Source organism: Phoenix dactylifera, chromosome 7 (genome assembly GCF_051530095.1).
Source record: "Phoenix dactylifera cultivar Ajwa chromosome 7, Ajwa_hap1_PhDact_Kaust_v1.1, whole genome shotgun sequence".
Taxonomy (NCBI): domain Eukaryota; kingdom Viridiplantae; phylum Streptophyta; class Magnoliopsida; order Arecales; family Arecaceae; genus Phoenix; species Phoenix dactylifera.
In genome coordinates, this window is record NC_143196.1 from 35,030,610 (window position 1) to 35,051,871 (window position 21,262).

General features: G+C 37.5%; 3 protein-coding genes across 5 annotated transcripts; 2 read left to right on the forward strand and 1 right to left on the reverse strand.

Moving 5' to 3' along the window:
- The first annotated feature begins 351 nt into the window (after window positions 1–351).
- Window positions 352–934, forward strand: LOC149753235 (heavy metal-associated isoprenylated plant protein 39-like). Its single transcript, XM_089924087.1, has 2 exons — window positions 352–581; window positions 859–934. The coding sequence occupies exons 1-2, from the start codon at window positions 352–354 to the stop codon at window positions 932–934; spliced, it is 306 nt and encodes a 101-aa protein (XP_089780213.1).
- Window positions 935–2,083: 1,149 nt separating this feature from the next.
- On the reverse strand, window positions 2,084–6,433 carry LOC103703842 (abscisic acid 8'-hydroxylase 3-like). Its single transcript, XM_088701940.2, has 9 exons — window positions 6,006–6,433; window positions 5,491–5,815; window positions 4,406–4,555; window positions 4,066–4,317; window positions 3,736–3,822; window positions 2,964–3,042; window positions 2,752–2,858; window positions 2,546–2,664; window positions 2,084–2,441 (listed from the first exon to the last, which is right to left on the reverse strand). The coding sequence occupies exons 1-9, from the start codon at window positions 6,275–6,277 to the stop codon at window positions 2,276–2,278; spliced, it is 1,557 nt and encodes a 518-aa protein (XP_088558066.2). The 5' UTR covers window positions 6,278–6,433; the 3' UTR covers window positions 2,084–2,275.
- A 1,887-nt stretch (window positions 6,434–8,320) lies between these two features.
- Window positions 8,321–20,349, forward strand: LOC103703748 (TIM-barrel signal transduction protein). 3 transcript variants are annotated; one of them, XM_088701941.2, is made up of 10 exons: window positions 8,367–8,617; window positions 9,446–9,629; window positions 11,694–12,350; window positions 12,579–12,785; window positions 15,801–16,016; window positions 16,136–16,346; window positions 16,470–16,717; window positions 16,874–17,052; window positions 17,333–17,586; window positions 20,024–20,349. In XM_088701941.2, the coding sequence occupies exons 2-10, from the start codon at window positions 9,624–9,626 to the stop codon at window positions 20,179–20,181; spliced, it is 2,136 nt and encodes a 711-aa protein (XP_088558067.2). In that variant the 5' UTR covers window positions 8,367–8,617; window positions 9,446–9,623; the 3' UTR covers window positions 20,182–20,349. The 3 variants fall into 3 exon arrangements, 2 of the variants coding, with proteins under 2 accessions (XP_008784930.3, XP_088558067.2); XM_008786708.6 differs by lacking the exon at window positions 9,446–9,629 and having other exon boundaries at window positions 8,321–8,617; XR_015967586.2 differs by lacking the exon at window positions 9,446–9,629 and having other exon boundaries at window positions 8,357–8,617; window positions 16,874–17,071.
- Window positions 20,350–21,262: the final 913 nt, after the last annotated feature.

A 21,262-nucleotide genomic window follows, 5' to 3' on the forward strand; every position in this document is an offset into this window, starting at 1 on the left:
CTCTGCCTCTGCATCTCCATCTCCACCATTCCACCTGATAGATCTTCAACTAAAAGCATGCCAAAGGTCCATTTCTTGATCTATGAACTTCTTTTCTTATTCTTTTTTATTTTTTTGCCAAGAAGGCTAATAAGCCTGTATGCATTTTGTTCTTCTATTTTTCTTTATTGCTGATTCAGTTTTGGTTTGATTTGGTTTTGCATGCTATATATTTGGTTTTCTCTTGACGCAAGAAGTAGTCTCAGCATAAATTTCCATTCCTTCCACAAATGCTGTAAATGGCGCTATTTGTTGCTGCAGAAAACTGTAGTGTCAGTGGATATATCATGTACGAAGTGTAAGAAGAAGGTTATGAAATTGGTTGCAGGGATAGAAGGCATAGATTCCATCGTCCTTGATCCACCTAAAGGATTGGTCACGGTCATAGGAGATGCAGACCCATCTGAGATCATCAGAAAGACGAGGAAGTTCAGGAAATCGGCACAATTCGTTAGTATAGGTCCACCCAAGGAAGAGAAGAAGGATGGAAAGAAAGACACTGGTCCTCGTTTTCCAACGATTTGTCAGAAGTGTGATGTATGGTATGTGATCAGGGAGGATGATTATAACTACTGTTCCATCTTATAAGTGATGCTGATAAGCGAACAATAGAAATCAGTTGTTCTATTTGTCATTTCTGAATCTTACAATGCAGTAGGTCTCCCCTTTTCCCAATTATCATTTCATATTTTCTGAGAATATTTGTCATGGAACCAGGAAAGCAAGTATTAGAATTTTTTCATGTGTTAATCTTGGTCAAAAAGTCGCAAATTTGATGATTTTTCATGTTATTTTAGCATTATGCTGTTTTCTTTTCAGTTTGCTATTGGTAAAACTTGTGCCAGACTGCAAACAGGTTTCATTAACTGATAGTCATTCTGGTTATCAGTCATGATTGAATGAAAGTGATCTTGAATATTTTAATCTCCTCGGTGTAAATCCTGTACCCAGGAACATTGATGTTTTTTTTTTTCATGCCAAAGACCGGTGTTACATAGAGTTAAAGTATGGATATATCCAACAAAATTAAAAAACAGTAAATTTCGGAGTGCTTTGGGCAACTCTCTGTTTCCGGCCCACAAGGTGTCTTTGGAGTGACAGGCTACATAAGAGGTCATTCAGTCCACAGTCCTGTTACTCTTTCTAAATATATACTTAACCTAAAAGGCCACTTTATTATTCACTATAGCCTAAATATTCCGAAGTAGGGGAAGTCCTCCTCCACCGCCGCCGCTCGGGCAGCTTTTTTCGAAATCGGACTATTATCGAGGAGTTGCTATAGGGTTTAGTTTAATATTTTTAATGGCCTCAGTGTAAATCCTGTACCCCAGAATATTGATGCTTTTTCCAGAATCAGACTGTTGAGGAGTTGATTTAGGGTTTAGGGTTTAGAATTTATGGTCGGAAATACGATGAAAAGGTGCTGTGTGTTCCGGCATAGGTTTGACGAGTGTTGGAAGCATGCCTTTTTGATTCACGTCAAATAAAGGTTTAGCTGAATTCATGACCCTGATGGTCGATGCTGCCAATCCGCAGCAGAAAATGCGGCAAGATCCTTGGACACAGATGGCTGTGATTAAGAGACCGAACATCTTCAATTCAACCTTGAACTGGAGAGGATCCCAACTCTGTTGTTTGTGCTCTAGTGGATTTATTTGCCGGCATGGAGTAGCCTTGGTGTTGCCTCCTTTCTTCGGAGGTCATGGATTCAAATCGTATGGAGGAGCTTTAGGACTTCCCCAAGTATTTGATGTGGTGTGAAGACGTCTTATGGGAGCTTCTTGGGAGGTATCTGGAATGGACTGGCCCAAGGTTGCCTGGGTGACCTCTGTACATTGCTTTAAAGGCTTACTGATAAACAGAAAAAATGAAGATAGGGAGTAGACCTAGAGATTATCAGATTGAATGATCAGCTTTAGGTTTATCTACATAAGAAGGGTTATAGTAATAAGTTTGTGGAATAGTTACTTTCACTTAGTTGTTCGCGTTTCAATATGGAAGTTGCAAAATAAAAGGTATATCCAGGGAGCTGGCGACGTTCTTATTGCAAAATTTAAAGTGCATGCTTTGGGCACCTTGTATCTCATAAAAAGCTGAAGCTAGCTACATCTTAGTCTCTAGATATTAGGCATCACATTTAGTTCGATAAGAAGGTGCAATCATTTAAGTTTTATATGACATCTGTGATCAATGTAATATAGCATCCAAGGAAGAACTCTTGATCTCTCAAACTTCATCAGAGTTTCTTCACATCTGCAGCATCTTCAGCAAGCTGGTTTCCCAAATCTACATGCATGCCTTCCACGTTCTCTACTGGTATTAAAGTTATGGGACAGCCACTCCTTAACCTTGGGATGTGAGCTCTCTTTTCCAGACTTGGGTCCATATCATCAACTTTCCATCTACACAACGTCAGAAGAAAAAAATGTTGTTGCAATAAAAATTAATTACAATAACAAAATCAAGCGTGAGAGATTACAGGAAATAACCTAGCTAATTAACGCACCTATAGCTGGACATTAGCCTATGCAAGAATACCAACATGGTTACTTTTGCCATATTTATCCCAAGGCATGTCCTGACTCCTGATCCAAAAGGTATGAAAGTGTATGGCTTTTGCATTTCCTGCAAAGTGGAACGCTATGTTCCTTGAGATAATTAATTAAGTAAAGTTGGAAGGGAAAATTGCAGAAGGTGATCTGAAAAACTTGCATCAAATCTTGATGGATTAAATTCTGATGGATCCTTATAAAATGATGGATCATAATGTATTTGAGTTGCATCAACATTTACATGCCATCCTTTCTTCAATTCAAATCCTGCGAGGAAAACATTCAAGCATAAATAAATATGTGGTTATCATTAATAACATTGCTAAGCAAGTGCGAGGAGGATTGCATTTTCAATCGACTAGTGACTTCTACCTTCAATGACACAATTCTCAGTTACCACACGAGGAAACCACAACAACACATTGGACATTCTCAATGTTTCCTTCACAACCTACATATCAAAGTCAAAAATCTATTGAGCACCAATTCACCACATTATTGTAATAAACAAATCGATAGACAAGCAATAGGTGTTAAGCTTGCCTATTTAACTATGCAGCCTATGGGGAATAATATGGGTCTGAGTCCATCATAGGGCAATGTACGCATGCGTAGAAAACAGAAAAGAGTTTTTTTTTTTTTTTGAGGAATAAGAACAGTGAATTGTGATAATGTGACAAATTTAAGTCCACTACAATGCCAGAAACTTATTTGCTACCAGTTCAATTGTCATGAGACAACTGCTTTGCAGAACTGATAACAGATATGACTCCCACCAAAGAATTATATCTGTTTTGAGTTGCTTACATGAATAAGAACATACAGATGTATTGCCTGCATTGACATACCAAGCAGTATCATTCAGCAGTCAGGTTTATTGCATGATATCTAAAAATGTCAAGGATTAAAAATCAACCAGTTGGAAGAGATGACTTGTGTTCAAACTACGTGATCCCTCGACAATTGATGTAAAATATAAAGGGCTATTGATCAGAGATTGTGTACATGCTAGCATTTTTTTTTTGATCTTTAGTCTTATAATAATTGATGATAAGTAGGGTAGAAATCACGACAGCATGAGACATTAGCAGCTCCAGTAATGCCAAGGAAATACTCATTGGTGAAGAATTTAAGGCTTTCTTACCTTTAACCCATATGTCATGGAATTCAGATCTTCCATAGCGAGCAGAGCTCCTTCTGGTTTACTTCCAGTTATAGAGAGTTGCTCCTCCTGCATAGGTGTTTCAGTCATGCAGATTCGTAAGTAAAGCTATTTTCCAACACAGCCTTAGAGATAACATCGGCTATTTGGCAATTGGACAATCAATGCTAATCGTTGACTAATGAAGCCCAAACCGAGCCTTAAGCAAAGTTGTCATTTTAAGGGAACTATCAAACAGTTCATAATATTGTAAATACTATGAAGAAACTAAATACTACGAAGAAACTACAGATCGCTTCTTCTTCTTGTTACCCTTAGTCTCTCCTGCGCATGTCTGTTACCATCTAGAAACTTGACACTCCACATCATGGCTGCTGCTGTTGTGCTTTGCCCTGCAATGACCAGAGTCAGAAGGTTATCCATGATCTCTTCATCACTGAGCTTTTCATCCTCCGGTAGTGAGTCCCTTTGCAGCATTGCTTGGAGGAAGTCATCGCGACGCTCCATTCCACTCCTCCGACGTGCAATCATCTCACGGAAGATTTGCATGAGCTGTTTCCTTGCCTGCATTCAAATTTAATTGCTGGCTTATGAGAAAGCTGAGAAGATGGAACTGGTAACCAAAGAGAACAGAGGAAATAGGTACGGCTACCTTCATGCCCTTGTAATATCTGCTTCCTGGGATCATGGCAGGGAAGGACAGCATCATGTTGGACACATCATTGCACTTCTGCTCTATATCTTGCAAGACTTTCGTATCCGTGACACTTATCAACATATCGCACATCGAATCAAAAGTCACCTGCATATTTAAATTCTTGCCTGTTATCATCTTATGCCCATTGCCTCCTTCACCTCCGTATATAGTGGACTTTGGTATGTGGTGTGACAAGATATGACGACTTCCTACTAAAAGTTCAAATCTACCATGCAAGGAGCGATAGCTTCATATTAGCGATCTTCTAAGTGCACAGTATTAAAGCATTTGCCCTAATTCTTGCAAGAAATAAAACAAGCATATGGTACATGATTATAGTTGGTGACAGATTGTCCCGCCCCAGACCCATTACCTAGGTCAGGCACGGCCGCATGAGCCCTAAAATGATGCCCTAAAAATCATGCAACACCTAAGATCAACAAATATCCAATAATTCAATAGTTAATAGCCAAAGCATCCCACTAAATAAATCCACCATATTCAAATAATCAAACTGATTCAACTATAAGATATCCAATTATTCGTTGGGCATCATTTAAGTATGACTTGATTCCAAAATATTGGTAGTACTTTTGTCATCCTTTTTTGTGTCATCTGTTTTGTTGGCTATTTTTGCTGTATGTCCTTAGATTTAATGATTGGTACTATGTATTTTGAGGCAAATTCTAATGATTGGTTGAAAGAGAACAAGGAGGACCAAGGCATTCATGTGCAGTGGGGATCAATTTGTATGTCCAATTTGCAGAACCTTTTGAATCATTTGTGTGTTCTGCCCTTCTAGAAACATCAAGGATTCTATGAATCGAATTCCCTTGAATAGTTAGCATCCGAATCTTAGCTGAGTCAGATGAGGCATAACGTTGATCATCCGAGTGGCATGAATAGCTCAAATTCAGAGGGCCCCAGGCCAAAGATTACTAACTTTCAGACTAGAGGACATCATTCTGTTCCTAAAAATCCGAAACACACAGGAAAAGAAATGAAATGGATATGTCCAAGATTAGAGTTAGTAGAGCTACCTTCATGCAGAAGTCCAGCACAAGAAAACTCCCTCCTTTCTCTTCCAATGATTTCAGTCTCTCTAGCAGCATCATGTCAAGCTTCTGAACGAACTTAGACAAGGAGCACAGAGAAAAAGGATCCGAGAGCAGGCGTCGGATCCGTCGGTGGCTCTCATGAGGAACAGTAAGCAGGCTCCTCTTTCCAACAGCATCCCCCATGGACTTGACATACCCCTTGTTGAACTTTATGAAATCATTCGTAAGCACTGTCTTTGCACCCTCTGGACTTGGGATGTAGATGTGGATCTTACCAAAAAGCCTCGTCTTAAACCACCTTCCATACCTAATTTCACCATCCCACACAATAAATACATTGGAAACATAGTTGTCAACTTAACCCGGAATATTTGTACTCATTTTTAGCTCACATATTGGACTGGAAATTTTGAAAGAAAAATATAGCATGCACTCTAATAGATTGCTGCTTTAAAATTAAGATTATGTTGTTCAAAGTGAGAGTGTTGGCTACTAACCACGCCCGGCGTTTCCTAACAAACTCATAGCAACCTTTGGTGCTGTTGGTGGCAGAGAGGAAAGCTAGAGTCTCTCCAAGACAGGGCAACCATAACTTGCCAGGGACCTCTCCTTTCTTGCAAGTGGAGCTTCTCCATGCCTTGTATACCATCAAGGATAGTGCTAGGGAGAACAGTGTCACCAACGCAGCATTCCAATAGTTGGCATTTTGAAGAAAGCACTCCTCCTTCCACATCTTTGCTTCTATAAAGATTTCCAGTTTCTGAAGCATCAGCCTCAGTACAGGGAAGCTAAAAAGCAGAGACTGCTTAGGGTGAGGTCTTGCACTTATATGAATCTATCAGCCGATGTGAAGACCATTAGAAAGGGAAGCAAAACCTCTTTTTTCCATGCAGCAGGGAAACCAAAGCCCTTAATTGAAGACATCGGAGACTTTGGAATACTTGTATAATATATATAGGTAGTAGTCTCATTGTACTACCTGGAGTTTTAAATACAAATGACATAATGCTAGGGACGTCGCCGCCAACCAAGCGCAGACAGGGGGGACGTGAAGGATATAATATCTTATTCTAGCTGGGAAGGAGTCTTCCATCTTACAAGGTAAAAATATGAATTAGAATCTTCTTGATTACTTGATACCAAACCAATACAGCCAAAGCACCGGGGATCATATGGTTTTTTAACAAAAAATCCCCTTTTTCCAATTTGATACGTACATCCCCATAAAACTAAAAAGAATCTTCCCCTCCTCGGCTGTTGCGATCCTCTTTTGTTGTTTAGTGAAAGATTATCAAAGCATATATAAGCATCTTTCAGCAACCTGCAGATGGACGTATCCATCCACGGCTTATTTTCTTGAGCCATGCACAAGCTGTTCATGGGTGTGTTGATCCACACGAAGCCCAATATTAGGCAAGGCCACACGAAGCCTACTTCAACTTGGTCCATCTCAAACCACGCACATATGAGCCCAGAAACGAACCCCAATTGCCCAAAATTTGTCACCTTCTCCCTCCGTTTGCATATAAAGTCTATTCTGCAATTAATTAGTTGATTAATTAATCTAGGCTTACATGCATGACACTTTTGGCTAGCCTAAAGCTGCGGTGTCGAGGCACGCATGGGTTGGGCAAAGCTCGGGTTAATTACAGCTGTATGTGATTCATATTCTTAAAATAATAATAAATACATAATTAATAATAATCCTCTCACTTTCCAAAACATATTAGTTTGCATCAAACAGAATCAAAAAACAAGTTCAACATGTATGAAAATAAAACATAGGAAATAAATATAAAATATAGAATGTCGAATGAAATGAAACAAATATAAATGTCTAAAACATAAATTTAACAATGGATCAACTAAATGTATGACAAAATAATTAAAAAGAAAGTATACAAAAATAAGTTGGTAAATATAGTATGAATGATAAAATCTTACTCTGGATCACACAAAGGTATATATAATACAAAGGATAAGTCAGTAAAAATTTATCATAAATTGTCAAATTTTAGTTTGAATTGTATTACCTTTTGCCACCTAGGAGAATAGCTTGGAGCTTGATGTCAAAAGGTATCGATTCTCTTGTTAAATCCTTGTTATTTACTATCCTGGTTTGACGACTATTGATTATTAGGCCCCATCTGCCAAGGGATCTAATTTTTGGCTTAGTGAAGAAAGGATATGGATGTAAAATAAGAATCGCCACAAGATCGTACCTTTCTTTGGTGCACATTTTATCTTTCTCTTCAATTCTTTCCATAAGATTTTATGTGCAAAATACTACAAGGTTTGATCTTATTACTAATGATCTCATGCCATGTAGCATGTGCCATGTAAAAAAGAAAAGAATCGGTCACTCGGGCACTCCGATTATGTGGGGCAATTTTTTTAATTACAAATTATGTTAGCATATCCTTATCAGCCAAATGCCAAAAGGTACAGCTAAAATTAGATCATATATGGATACTAAAAATATAGATATAAATCGAATTATAAAATTTTATGACCACATAATCAAATATATTCGTATGTCGGTGATAAATAAAGTTAATAGTGTATTAATATGGGTATTTTTTTTTTTAAGTAGATGGCTATTAAATAAAAATAAATAAGGTTAGATATTAGATATAAATATTTTGGATACGAAAATGAATATGCTGAGATTATCCGGATCTGCTTTCATCCTACCCGACGCTATAAGCGTCGTGATATCATGCTCTCGATCCAATGATTTATTTTTACCAATCCACACCGTTCATTTCACACATCTATTCAGCTTACGCTCCTCCGCGAGACATGGTAACTGCACCTACCGATTTTGCTTCAGCGGAACTCAAGCCCCCTTCCATTACCAACTCCCGTAGTAAAGAAGGAAAGAAAGAAAGCAGCGGGAGATCTCTCGCAAAAGGGTGAAAGTTCCCTTCCTCTCTTCGCCTCCGATTCTGGAAACTCCAACCTTAACCCTAATTAAATGGGGAAAGTGGAGAAGGTCTTCCAGGTCTTCTGCATCGGGACCGCGGACACCAAGCTGGAGGAGCTCCGTTTCCTCTCTGAGCGTATCCGATCCGATATCACGACCTTCTCCAAGGGTTCTTCCTTCAAGGTATCGGGAAATATCTTTGGATTCTGCTGGGTTTCGTACTGTTTCTTGATTTCTTGACCTCCCGATCGGTAGTGGTGCGTCTTTTCGCGATTCTTGAATTGTTGTTTTCTTGATTTCTTCTGATTGGAATCTTTGAACTGGTTCAGTTGAATCTCCACTTCACTTCTTAAATAACAATGTATAGGATTTCTTCATGACGTTCACGAGAATCCCAGCAGTTCAATGCTATCAGTTTGGTGTTAGGATTCATTAAGGGTTATATATCGAGGAGTATGCTCCATTTTTCGAATTCTTGGCATCTTGATTAGTAATGGTGTGCCTGTTTCGAGTTTAAAGTGGATGGCTTACCCTAATGAGAAACCTGAACCGGTCAGGATGAATCGATCTTTATTTTTTTTCACGCCTCGTTCTGTTTTCTGAAGTCTTTATCAAGATTCAAGGGTTGTATTTTGTTCGATTTTAATATTTAAAATGGTCGCGTGAATTTAATATAGTATGAAAAGATGCTACTTTGTATTTAACCCTTCTAGTTCGGTGTTAAGATTGGTTTTAGGGTTATGTATTGCTCCTATTTTGATCTTTCAAATTATTGCATGAAATAAATACAATACAAAAAGATGCAGTTTTTGTTGACTTCAAGCAAATCGGCTTTCAGATATTTCATTTTTCTATATTCAAAAAAAATGATCTGTATATATTCAGCAAAAGCTTTGGCATACAGTATACATAAGTTCTGGTTATTGCCAGTTATTTCTCAAAAGAATTGTGGTGATTTCTGGTCTTCATCGTCTGATTGCAAGGTTCAGCTCTTAACATACGGTTGTTTAGACAAGTCATGCAGGAGCTGTTGTATTCTAGTTCTATGTACCGTTGTAGTTGTATGGAGATACTATGTTTTGATTGGTGAGATAAGAATGCGTATGAATGCCAAATATGAACAATGGAGGCCAGGATCTTCCCTTATATGATGCTATCTGAATCATAAACACAAGAGCCCTTGAACCACATGTCTGTAAGTCAAACATCTCTACTTAGCTTGGACAGAAAACTGATAAACCGCTTTTGCTTCTCACTCTTCTTCATAACTTTGATGACCTGATATGAGATTATCTAATCTCTATAAAATGAGTGCTATTTCCTTTCATGAAAAGTATTCTTTACTTTCTAAAACAAGCAGCTTCATTTGTCTCTCTATTTTACATTTCTGCTGGCAACTTCTTCAAGCTCCAGCATTTACTGCTTGTTCACAGTATCACAAAAGAAAAGGCACCGGTTTTCTCCAAAATTATAAGTTTATCACCAATGTTGACGACATATCTCATGAGGCTATGGTACCATCTTACTAAATGCATTATGTTTCAGTATATAAACTCTTCCCAAATGATGTAGAGCAAGAATGGTAAGTGAATTAAAGGAATGCAGAACTGCATCTATCAATTCATATGCCTCATCTCAAAAGATTTTAAATAATGACATCACCATGATGAGTCGAGCAACAAATTCTCATTAAATTACCATAATAATCCATGTTAGGAACAAAAGGCCATGTGTCTTCTCTTATAGACAGTCTGTAAGAGTAGTAATGGAAATTTCTGAAGCTCATGAGTGCTGTAAACTGTTAGAAATCTAGTCCATCATAGCCATTGTCAAAGGCGTCTTCCTCTTGCAAAAATTGTGGATTTGAGTGCTAAATTGAAACTATGGAGGAAACTGTTGTTGGACGATGCTTTTCCATAGTAGAATAATCAAACTGCAAGAGTAATAGGGATACAAGTGATAATGACCTCAATTAAAATGGATTGCCAGGGGATATTCCCATGTGATTATTCTAACATTTTGATTTATGACGCAGAAGAAAATGAGATGTAGATTAGAGATATTTGAAAAGACAGTGAATGGATGAAGTGGAATATGTTTGGATTTAGGGATGGTGATGACATCACATATGCCTTCAATAGTCGAAGGAAAAAATTCTGGGGGTTATAATAGCAGTGCTGCTTGGAATGGTGAAAAATGGGGCTTCCCTCGTAATAATGTAAGTGTTGCAAAGATGATTATAAAGTGTTTATATGGGTAAAAAAAAAATACAAATGTTTACAGTATTTGGGCTAGGATATGGATTGAAAGTTAGTTAAATGAGGGGAAGAACTGTAAAAATCTGTATGGATGTTATAAGAAAGATCTAATATTTTTGTTGATAACAGTATAATCATTAGTTAAGTGAACAGTGATCAGTGATTACTTAGGATATGGCTTGTTGGTTATGGCTATGATTCATCAACAACACAAGCAACAAGCTTATATTATTGTTTATTATCCTTGTCCTCTAAATTTTTTTTTCCAAGTTTGACTCAAAACATCCATCCAGGGGAACTTCTCCTAGGTCATCTTCATGCGAACATGGTATTTTATCCACTGATTATGCACCAAAAGGTAAAAAAAAGAAGTTTTTTGTTTGCATGAGTTCCTAAAAGTGCTCCATTAATGATGATGCTATATCATTGCACCAAAACTGTCAAAATTTAATGGCTTAAGACTCAAGATTTAAGGTTCATTTAATTATTGCATAAACAATTAATTTTCTGTATCAAATCTTATTCAGTATATATCTAAAAGTTATACTGTTTGCTTTAGATACATAGCTCCTCATTGTTAATTAATTGCTACGAGCAAAAGGTTGTTTGTTTTGAAGTGAAAGAAAGCTATTGAAGTCACAATTAGTTTTGCTTGCACCAGCTAGAGCTAGAGTAAAATTAAGTACTTGGAAGGCATATTATCAACAAGGATTTTATTTACATTTATGATTTGCTTCCTTCACATCAATGAAGTTGAAATCTCCTTATCTGATGATTCTGATCATTGCTGTTTCCATATGCTATTTGTCAAATTATAGTGAGATATTTCTAGTAAATATATGTTCTTTTTTAGCTGTATACTGCTTACGTCAAAAACTTTTAGGAATTATTCCTGATGGATAAAGGAAACATGATCCTAAAAGTTAAGATTGTTTGGAAAACTTCATGCTTTTCGACTACTGATTAAGCAACATGAATCTTCTTTTATATGGAAATGGTAGGTGCAAGTTAGCGTGATCGATGTCTCCACTAATAAGAAGAAAATAACGAGTTTGGAAGACATTTCTTTGGTGAGCACGGAGGATGTTCTTTCTCACTATTTGGGTATTGAAGAGCATTCTTCTTACAAGCTTCCAGATGACAGAGGTGAAGCGATTGCAACAATGAGCAAGGCTCTTCAGTATTTTCTAAAGAAAGCTTATGAAGATGGTATCCTAGTTGGAGCTATAGGCCTTGGTGGCAGTGGGGGAACTTCCTTGATTGCTCCTGCATTAAGATCTCTTCCTCTAGGAGTGCCTAAACTCATTGTATCTACTGTGGCTAGTGGTCAAACTGAACCTTACATTGGGACATCTGATCTCACACTGTTTCCATCAGTTGTTGACATCTGTGGGGTCAACAATGTTAGTAGGGTAGTATTGTCTAATGCTGGAGCAGCTGCTGCTGGAATGGTTATTGGGAAATTGTTGACATCTGATGATCCTAGTGGAATGACTGAGAAACCGACTGTTGGCATAACCATGTTTGGAGTTACAACTCCATGTGTAAGTGCTGTGAGAGAAAGGTTAATGAAAGAAGGGTATGAGACACTTGTATTTCATGCCACTGGAGTTGGTGGCAGAGCTATGGAAGATCTTGTCAGAGAGGGCTTTATACAGGTACAATCATCAACGTGCTTGCTTTCGTATGTCAGCTTCTTTCTTCTATGGATCTGGGCCATCAGAAACACTCATGTTTGCTGTTTGATAAGGCTTTATTGGCGGCCAGCCCTGTTTATAAGCTTAAGTGGCTAGCACATTTGTGGGATTCATCTAACTTCCACTGGTTTTTTCTTTCTTTTAAGATTTAGTTTATCTAACTTTTTTTTTTCTATTGGATGGATGTAGGGTGTCCTGGACATCACAACAACTGAAATTGCTGATCATATTGTTGGTGGTGTCATGGCCTGTGACAATACACGATTTGATGCCGCAATAGAGAAAAAGGTTCCTCTAGTTCTTAGTGTAGGGGCCTTAGATATGGTTAACTTTGGAGCAAAACATACGATACCTTCCATCTTTGAACAAAGAAAGATCCATATACACAACGAGCAGGTTTGATCTCACTTTCTTTAAGTTCTTTTTTTTTGAGTAGTGTGCTGCATTATTTTCGCAGATACACAAGCTTGTTGCGTGCTTTCCTGTTTCTGATATCTTGATCTGAAAAATTTTATCTCCACATGCATGTGCTGATGGTACCCTATCTTATGAATCTGAATACCATTGAATCTGATTCATTTTCTATTTTATGATTCTTCAGTTAAATGGAATTTTAGAACAATTGATGGCCGAGGTTCCATCGTACTGTTATTGAGTAAATTTGGTTGAGTTTGTGTCAGACCATTTCTTTCTATAGTGCTTGTTATATATTTTTATTTTCCCTTACATGAGATATATGGTACAAGAGCACAAAAAAAAGAGCTTGTCAAAAGGAGAAGCCAGTTTTTTTTCCTAAAAGGAAAATTAAGAGCTCGAGGTTTATTGATATATAAGTCTATAGGTGACTAATCGAGACATATGTCCCGATAATATTTTCTATCTTTTGTGATAGCTTAGTGTAATAACTTAGATGTTTGAGCTCGTGGACCAGCCCGGAGTGGCTAGGCCTAATCTGACCCTGACTAGCCCAGCCTGTGGGCTTGTAGGCCGGCCCAAATAGGCCAAGCCTAAACTCGACCTGTGCTCGACACGTGAGGGGATCGAGGAAGAAGACCCCGGCTAGGAGTCTTCTTCCTCCCCGATTTCGACGGAAACGACGACTCCCCGAGGGCAATCCGAGTTTGATTCAAACTCAAGGATCTTGCCTATTTAACTCTCCTCTTTCTTTGATTTTTTCCACCTAAATTGCTGAGAATTGCCACGATTCAAGCTCTTCTTCTTCGAGCCTCCTCGATTCATCATCGGAAAGGGCCACCGGGGCCTCGTCAGACTGAGGTGAAAGCTCTTCGCCTTCTTCCCTTTCTTTCTTGGGCTTCTAGCAGTTGTTCTTGGCCTTTTGGAGCCGACGAATCGCCGAAACAGGGACACCTTGTTTCGGTCTTCATCTTTCCTATTTCGCCGCCATCGGCCGCCGATTGTCCAGGGTTGCGGTTGCCGTGGCCACCGTCAAGTGGGGGCGGACCACCATGGCCGCCAAGTCCTTGGATTTGCGAGGGGGAAGAGAGGAAGGGGCAGATTGTTCGTGAAGAGAGGAGAGAGAGTTTTTCTCTCTTCTGCTCTCTTCTCTCTCCTCTCTCTATTTTCGCTCTCTAGTTTCTCTCTTTCTTCTTCCTTGTTTCTCTCTCTTAGTGTCTCTCTCTAGTTGACCTGGTTAGATGGTAATAGGGTCTCGGGGGACTTGATGATGGACTCCTGGTGGACGCCGGTAGGCGGTCTAGGTAACTAGACCACTGATTTTTTTTTTGGGTACTCTGTACCCTAGCTCATAGACCCTAAAGCGGGTCGGTGATCATTATGTTAGTCAATCTTCAATAAAGGTAAGAATCTTTGTACACTGACCTGCATGATTATAGATATTTTATACAAATATATGTATGATATACTAATGATTAAGATAAGTAAGAAGCAAGAATAGTTTTATGATGGTTGTTGTCTTAAATCATGTTTTGATCATGTATGATTGTGATTGATAGTATGATAGATGCATACATGAGTATAACTTATAATTGCATAATCGGACTAATGAATATGGTGCGCTTTAGACTAACCATGTTATATTGATTGTCCCGTCACGGGCGGAAAATACAACCGTGGTTAGTCTAAAGCCAGAAATAAAAAAAGAAATTGATGTGTGGATGTGAACTTGATTGAATGAACAAGAATTTTGGTTTGATCTCGTTATCATCAGTTGCCTCGTCACATGCTAGAAATGTGATACTATTGAAGGCCCATCATAGACTGAAAATGTGATACCATCAAAGATCTGTCACAGGTTGGAAATGTGATACTATTGGTTGTCCCGTCACGGGCTGGAAATGTGACACCTATTGATGGCCCTGTCACGAGCAGAAAATGTGATAGAGATTTAGCCCAAAGTCGAAAAAATAATTGATCCGGATCAAGTTAAAAAAGAATGGAATAAAAAGTATTGAAAATACTATTGAAGATTTATGAGATATCGTATGATATATCACTCTTGAGTAGCTAGATTTCTATTGATATTTGGTGTAGGTATTTATACTGATTATTCGAGCATTATTGTTTGTCAGTTTGTGATTTCATGATGTGTGCAACGATTTCTTGCGATTTTCAACTTTATATTATTATTGTGTTGGTGTAGTTGTGTGGAGCTCTTACTGGGTTGTAAAGGTCACTTACCTCTTTCCTTTTTCTTTCAGTGTTGTAGGTCACTTGGTAATTGGCTATATTTGGGATCACGGGTGAAAGGATGAGTAGATAGACCATTACTGAAACTAGTTGGATGATTAAATTTTGTAATTGTACCATTTTGTTAATTGTTATGAATTGAGATAATTATTGTTCAATGATATTGAGGTTGTAATAAATTTTCAGGCCTTGTAAATTCTTTAGGGCTTTGTCCTAGGGAGTATGCAGCTGTGTCACGTAGCTAACCTAGGTGTTGGGTTTGGGGCATGACACTTAGCTTGAGAGAAAATTCACATTATTAGATTTGATAGAGGATGAGTAGATTAGTAAAGTGAGGGTTTCTCCTGTGATTTTTATGTTTGGAGAGTGTTACATGGGAGTTAAACACCATTTATCATGTAAATGGGAAGTTTTATCTATTTTTCTCGTTGATTCATCGCCAGCAAGCTGTTACCGTTTAAGAAGGCTCAGCTGATGCATACTTAAAGATTGACTCCATTATTAATTCTGTTGTATCTATAATCTGTTTCTGCTGGTCCAAACATCCAATGTTAGTCGTTCTACTTAATAATCATCTAAAGAAGAACTACACCTGACTATTCCAAACCTTTAGCTCGTATGACCATTATTTTTGTGTTGACAATAATGTATTTTATGATGTTAATGTTTCTCATTCTTTGGAGAGGATTTTTGATCCTGAACCAGGCATTGAGAAGTGGAGCTAACAATGTCAACAATTTGCAGGTTTCTCTAATGCGAACTACTGTGGACGAGAACAAGAAGTTTGCCAGGTTTATAGCTGAGAAAATGAATAAATCATCATCAAGGGTTTGTGTTTGTTTGCCACAGAAGGGTGTTTCGGCTCTTGATGCGCCTGGGAAGTCATTTCATGATCCTGAGGCCACATCTGCTCTTATAAATGAATTAGATAAACTTGTCGAGAAAAGCGAAGAACGAAAGGTTTTTCTTAATATTTAAGTGAATATTTCTGTACACCCCACTTGCATGATCTTTACTGCAACTTTCATCAACAACCTATATCTGTATACCATCTTAAAATTTAATTATTGTTTTAATAGGTGAAGATATTTCCACACCATATTAATGATCCCGAATTTGCAGACGCCTTGGTTGACTTATTCTTGGAGATGTATAGCAATTTCTCTAGAAACACAATTCCCCGACAAAATGTTAGTTTTGAAGAGAGGCAAAGCATAAATAAGGAAAGAAGTACTTCAGATGGCCAAGCCATTTGGCGAACTCCAATAGACTTTCCTGATGCAAAACCAGGTATTTAATGATCTTTTTTTTTTCTCTCTCCATATTCTGCATTCTTTAGTATTAGTTATTCTCATGAAACATACTGAATATTGCAACTTATAGTGAGGATTTATTTGCCAATTGCCCTGGCAGAAACTTTGCAGAGGACACAGACAATACTACACCAATTAAAGCAACAGATAAGTAAAGGTGTGCCTATAATAGGGGCAGGTGCTGGGACAGGCATATCTGCCAAGTTTGAAGAAGCAGGTGGTGTGGATCTGATAGTCTTGTACAACTCTGGACGGTTTCGGATGGCAGGAAGGGGTTCCTTAGCAGGATTATTGCCATTTGCAGATGCTAATGCAGTTGTTCTTGACATGGCCAATGAAGTATTGCCAGTAAGTTCTCTGTTATTTTTGTGGAACTTGGGAAAAGGGTCCATAGGCTGCTGGCACTTTAGCAGCTTAGCTGGATACTATTGAAATATTTGAAACAAATGGTTCACTTGCCATGCTTATTTTTTTCTATTTATAATGATAATCTGACATGTATAGGTGGTAAAAGGAGCGCCAGTTCTGGCTGGAGTATGTGCTACCGATCCATTTCGTCAAATGGGTCACTTTCTAAAGCAGTTGGAAGCAACTGGATTTTCTGGCGTGCAGAATTTTCCAACAGTTGGACTGTTTGATGGTAACTTCCGCCAAAACCTGGAAGAGACAGGAATGGGCTATGGGTAGGCTCCAAGATGCATTGTAATTATCACACTTTTCTTGTGTTCGTGTCATTATTACTAGCATTCTGCATTGGGCGATATCTCTTAATCCAGTTGCTTATAGATGCATTTTTTTATCTGCTAATTATCTGCACATTTGAGTATATTTCAGATGACAATAAGGATTTTTTACGGATGGATTTATATTAATAATCACCCTTGTAATTGAATGAAACTGCAATCAGTTATCTCCTTAATGCTTTGTACTTCAAATCACTTACTGCTTTTGGTGCTTTGCTAGCTTGGAGGTGGAAATGATACACAGAGCTCATAAAATAGGCTTCTTGACAACTCCATATGCTTTCAATCAAGATGAAGCTGTTGCCATGGCCAAAGCCGGTGCTAATATTATAGTGGCACATATGGGTCTAACAACATCCGGATCTATTGGCGCAAAAACAGCTCTTTCCTTGGATGACTGCGTGGTTCGTGTTCAAGCCATTGCTGATGCTGCAGTTGGTATAAATCCTAATATTATTGTTCTCTGCCATGGAGGTACTCTTCTTAGATTCCTGAAAAATAACAGACTTACAACATAAAAATATAACAAAATAGAACATTTTTAGGCATTTGTGCTTTTAGCTCTTTCCCTTTCTGCTATAATTCATGTACATAATGATTTTCTTGAACCTTCTATTGAAGTAAAGATATATGTTTATCATATTTCCTAAACTTTTTATAGTATTAGAAACCAGCTCTGATAAAATAAGCTTCCGTTTTCTTTGATATATCTATTAGAGTGGGTGGACAGAAACAAGTCATGGGTCTATTTTTCCGCATACAACTGATCTTTGATGTTGCAGTAGTGTGGATGAATTTAACTATGTAAAATGCATTTATTTAAAAAGAATAACGGGTGCATTATTGATCCAGACATGGCTTTGTTAGTTGTTGCGGGTGCATATAAACAAGTCATAGGTCTATTTTTCTACATACAACTGATCTTTGATGTTGCAGATAGTGTGGATGAATTTAACTGATATAAAATGCATTTATTTAAAAAGAATAAGAGGTGCAATATTGATCCAGACTTGCCTTTGTTAGTTGTTGGCACTGTTTGAGACTTGGGTTTTGTTAGCTGTTGGGACTATTTGAGAAAATGTATGGGATACAAGTAGCATATGACTTTGATATGATCAATGTACAAACTGATTGGAAATTAACTTGTATATTAATTAGGGAAAACTGCTCGTATAATCATATAAATGATTTATTAAAAGAGATATTCATGAAGTGTCTGCTTCTGGAAACACATGCCACCGGATAACTATTCATGGTCTTTGGCATGCTGAAGCGTGCGCTCAAATCCATAACGAAACAAGTTGAAGGATGTCACTTCGATTCAAAACAATCATCTTTAGTTAGAGGTATTGAACATTAATTTAGAAGCCTTGATTGCTCTAAATTCTGTCACCAGGCCAGAAAATACTCCTTTTTGGATTGGGCATTTTGCAAAAATGACTGCACATTTTTATATTTGCTGGAACACTTCCCCTCTTCCTATTTTAATTTTTGCAGAATTGGCTATTTTTCAATTTTTCTGACTGAATTGCCTGTGGTCTCATATTATGCGGGCATAGTTAATGGGATACAGTGCACATATCTAGAATAGCCAATCGATGTGCACATTTAGGTTAACTATGTTTACCAAGTTGTTTACATATAATATAATTAGGTTCACAAATTTGAACTATCTGGCCATATAGATACATAGGTAGACAATTTATGGTAGTGCGATGCACGTATTAGGCTAACAAGCACGCACACATCTATACATTTTAAGGGTGGACACCTTTTACCAAGTAATGTACATATTCTAGAGTGCAAAAATTTGATTATCATGTAGTTGGGGTAATGAGTGTTTTGGTTAGAAAATTAAAAAATGGCCAATTTCACAAATCATAAATAAGGGCTGATGTTACAAATATAAAAATGTGAGTGGCCATTTTTGCAAAATGCTCTTGGCTTTTTGCAATTTGTATAGTCCTGCAAATATTGTGGGATGACTTGGTGTCTATTTTTCTTCTTTGACTAGTAGTGGAGATAACAACCTAACCAAATTTGAAGTTTTAGAGAATTAACACATAATGGATATGTCACAACCTAGGATCTCACCCAAAAATTCTAGCCGAAAGGTATTATTTGAGTTCTTTGGCCCTATATAAATACCCAAGAAATACCCAATGCATGGCTGATGTGGGACTAAATATATATGTCTGTGCGGGTCCTCACATACTCTCCTATTTAAGTTCTGACGTTTGTGCCACGTTAAGGGTCCAAATCTATTCAAATATAATCATAAGTACCATAATTGGCCCGTGGTCAGCCTCCATGAACCTGTGTTGCAGTGCTCCCTAGTCCACAAAGGCCATAGGATGGGTCCGCTCTGATACCATTTGTCACAACCAAGAATTTTACCCAAAAATACTAGCCAAAAGATATTATTTGAGTTCTTTGGCCCTGTATAAGTATCTAAGATCTACCTAATGCATAGCTAATGTGGAACTAAACACACGCCCACACAGTCCTCACAGGACATCAATTCAAAATAGACTAGAATGACATGCCAACACTTCATTGAAAAGAATAGGTCTTAGAATTCATATTATGAGAAACCTCTCTTTGATCAAATAACTAGAAGTATCTGTCCATCATGTCTACAATTATGTATGAGGTCCTTTATTTTAATTTATGTCAAATACTGGGAAATGATTCGGTGAGCATCCATCTCAATGCAACACCAAGTTTTATCAAGATGCAACTATATAGTGCCGATATACCATGTCTTGGATATTTCTAGTGTAAAAAAAGTAGGGGTTTTTGAGCTGCAACAATTGCAAGAAGCTTCTTTCTAGCTCTTATTCAGATAAGCTTTTCTTGCTAACGTACCATTGGAAGGGATTGCTAAATGTGCAATCTGATTTTTCTGCAGGTCCTATCTCTGGTCCTCGCGAAGCTGAATTCATTCTAAAGAGTACCAAGGGGGTTCATGGGTTTTATGGTGCATCTAGCTTGGAGAGGCTGCCAGTTGAGCAAGCTATAACAAACACTGTCAAGCAGTATAAATGCATTTCCATAAAGAGAGATTAACTCCGTTTTGCACTAAATTTCTTGATTGTATCCCTTATTTCTGTTAAGCTGTGTGTATTTCCTGTGCATTTTCACATGGAAAACCTTTTATTTGACTTTATTTCCACGTGCAATTTTGAACAAATAAGGATGACATAAATCTTGCAAAACTACTGCTTATTGCATTTAGTGCATCTGTTATGTGAAAGTGTTTCTTGGATGGAAGCAAGTTTTCTGATTAAGTAAATTATATATGATTATCTAATTTGAAGGAAGTTTTTAGGTCACACTTCCATTTGATCATGCTCGTAATAGGAGATGATCACGGTTTATTGTACCTTGGAGGCAATATCATGTAAGAGCGAGCAAAAATCATTCTTGTAGTAATATTTTGACATGCCTTGATATTTTCCTTCTTATCATATTAATTTTAGTGAAACTATGAATTTTATTTATTTCAATTATGTATAAATATTAGTATCATATTATCCAATATGAAAAACCAAGTGCATCAACCTCCATTTATTAGATCCAGAAAAAGACATACCTTGTAGGAAAAATGAGAAATGTGGAAAGGATATAAATTTTGCTGCCACTGGAAGTTATATGCCTTATGTTGCCCTTAGCGTCACTTCATCCTTTTCTTTTCGATCTTGTGAGGAGCAAACCAACATGACTATAACAAGTGAATTTATGATGCTCGAGCTAAGATAGATATTGGGCTTTCTTTTTTGCTACTGCACTACACCTGGAATGTTGGGTCCTACACGCTGCATCTCTCTCAGATGAATTACATTTTCACAAGAATTGTAGCATATAGTAGAGGAACAGCAAGCATCACCTTGATTTTAAGCTAGAATACATGTAATATCAGTTGTGGCATTCACTAATTCATATAGTTGAACAGTTTCCATGATCATAAGATGGAAACCTTCGTGTGATTTGTTATTCACTAATTCACTAAATCTTTTTCTCCGTGCAATATCATCGCAGGTGGTACTATATATATTTGTCTAGTTTTACTGAAATTATGTTAGTTTTGATTTACCGATATAAAAAGCGGAAATTGAAATTCTTTAAATTTTCCATAAGCAAGTTTCTC

Excerpts from the sequence above, each read along its gene's own strand:
- LOC103703748 (XM_008786708.6), top strand. The coding sequence starts at position 8,486 with ATGGGGAAAGTGGAGAAGGTCTTCCAGGTCTTCTGCATCGGGACCGCG. Across the intron at positions 8,618-11,693 it reads CCAAGGGTTCTTCCTTCAAG|GTGCAAGTTAGCGTGATCGA; the intron begins GTATCGGGAAAT and ends TGGAAATGGTAG. Across the intron at positions 12,786-15,800 it reads TCCATATACACAACGAGCAG|GTTTCTCTAATGCGAACTAC; the intron begins GTTTGATCTCAC and ends AACAATTTGCAG.
- LOC103703842 (XM_088701940.2), bottom strand. The coding sequence starts at position 6,277 with ATGCTTCAGAAACTGGAAATCTTTATAGAAGCAAAGATGTGGAAGGAG. Across the intron at positions 5,816-6,005 it reads GTTAGGAAACGCCGGGCGTG|GTATGGAAGGTGGTTTAAGA; the intron begins GTTAGTAGCCAA and ends TGGTGAAATTAG. Across the intron at positions 4,556-5,490 it reads TGCTGGACTTCTGCATGAAG|GTGACTTTTGATTCGATGTG; the intron begins GTAGCTCTACTA and ends TTAAATATGCAG.
- LOC149753235 (XM_089924087.1), top strand. The coding sequence starts at position 352 with ATGAAATTGGTTGCAGGGATAGAAGGCATAGATTCCATCGTCCTTGAT. Across the intron at positions 582-858 it reads TGTCAGAAGTGTGATGTATG|TTTGCTATTGGTAAAACTTG; the intron begins GTATGTGATCAG and ends TTTTCTTTTCAG.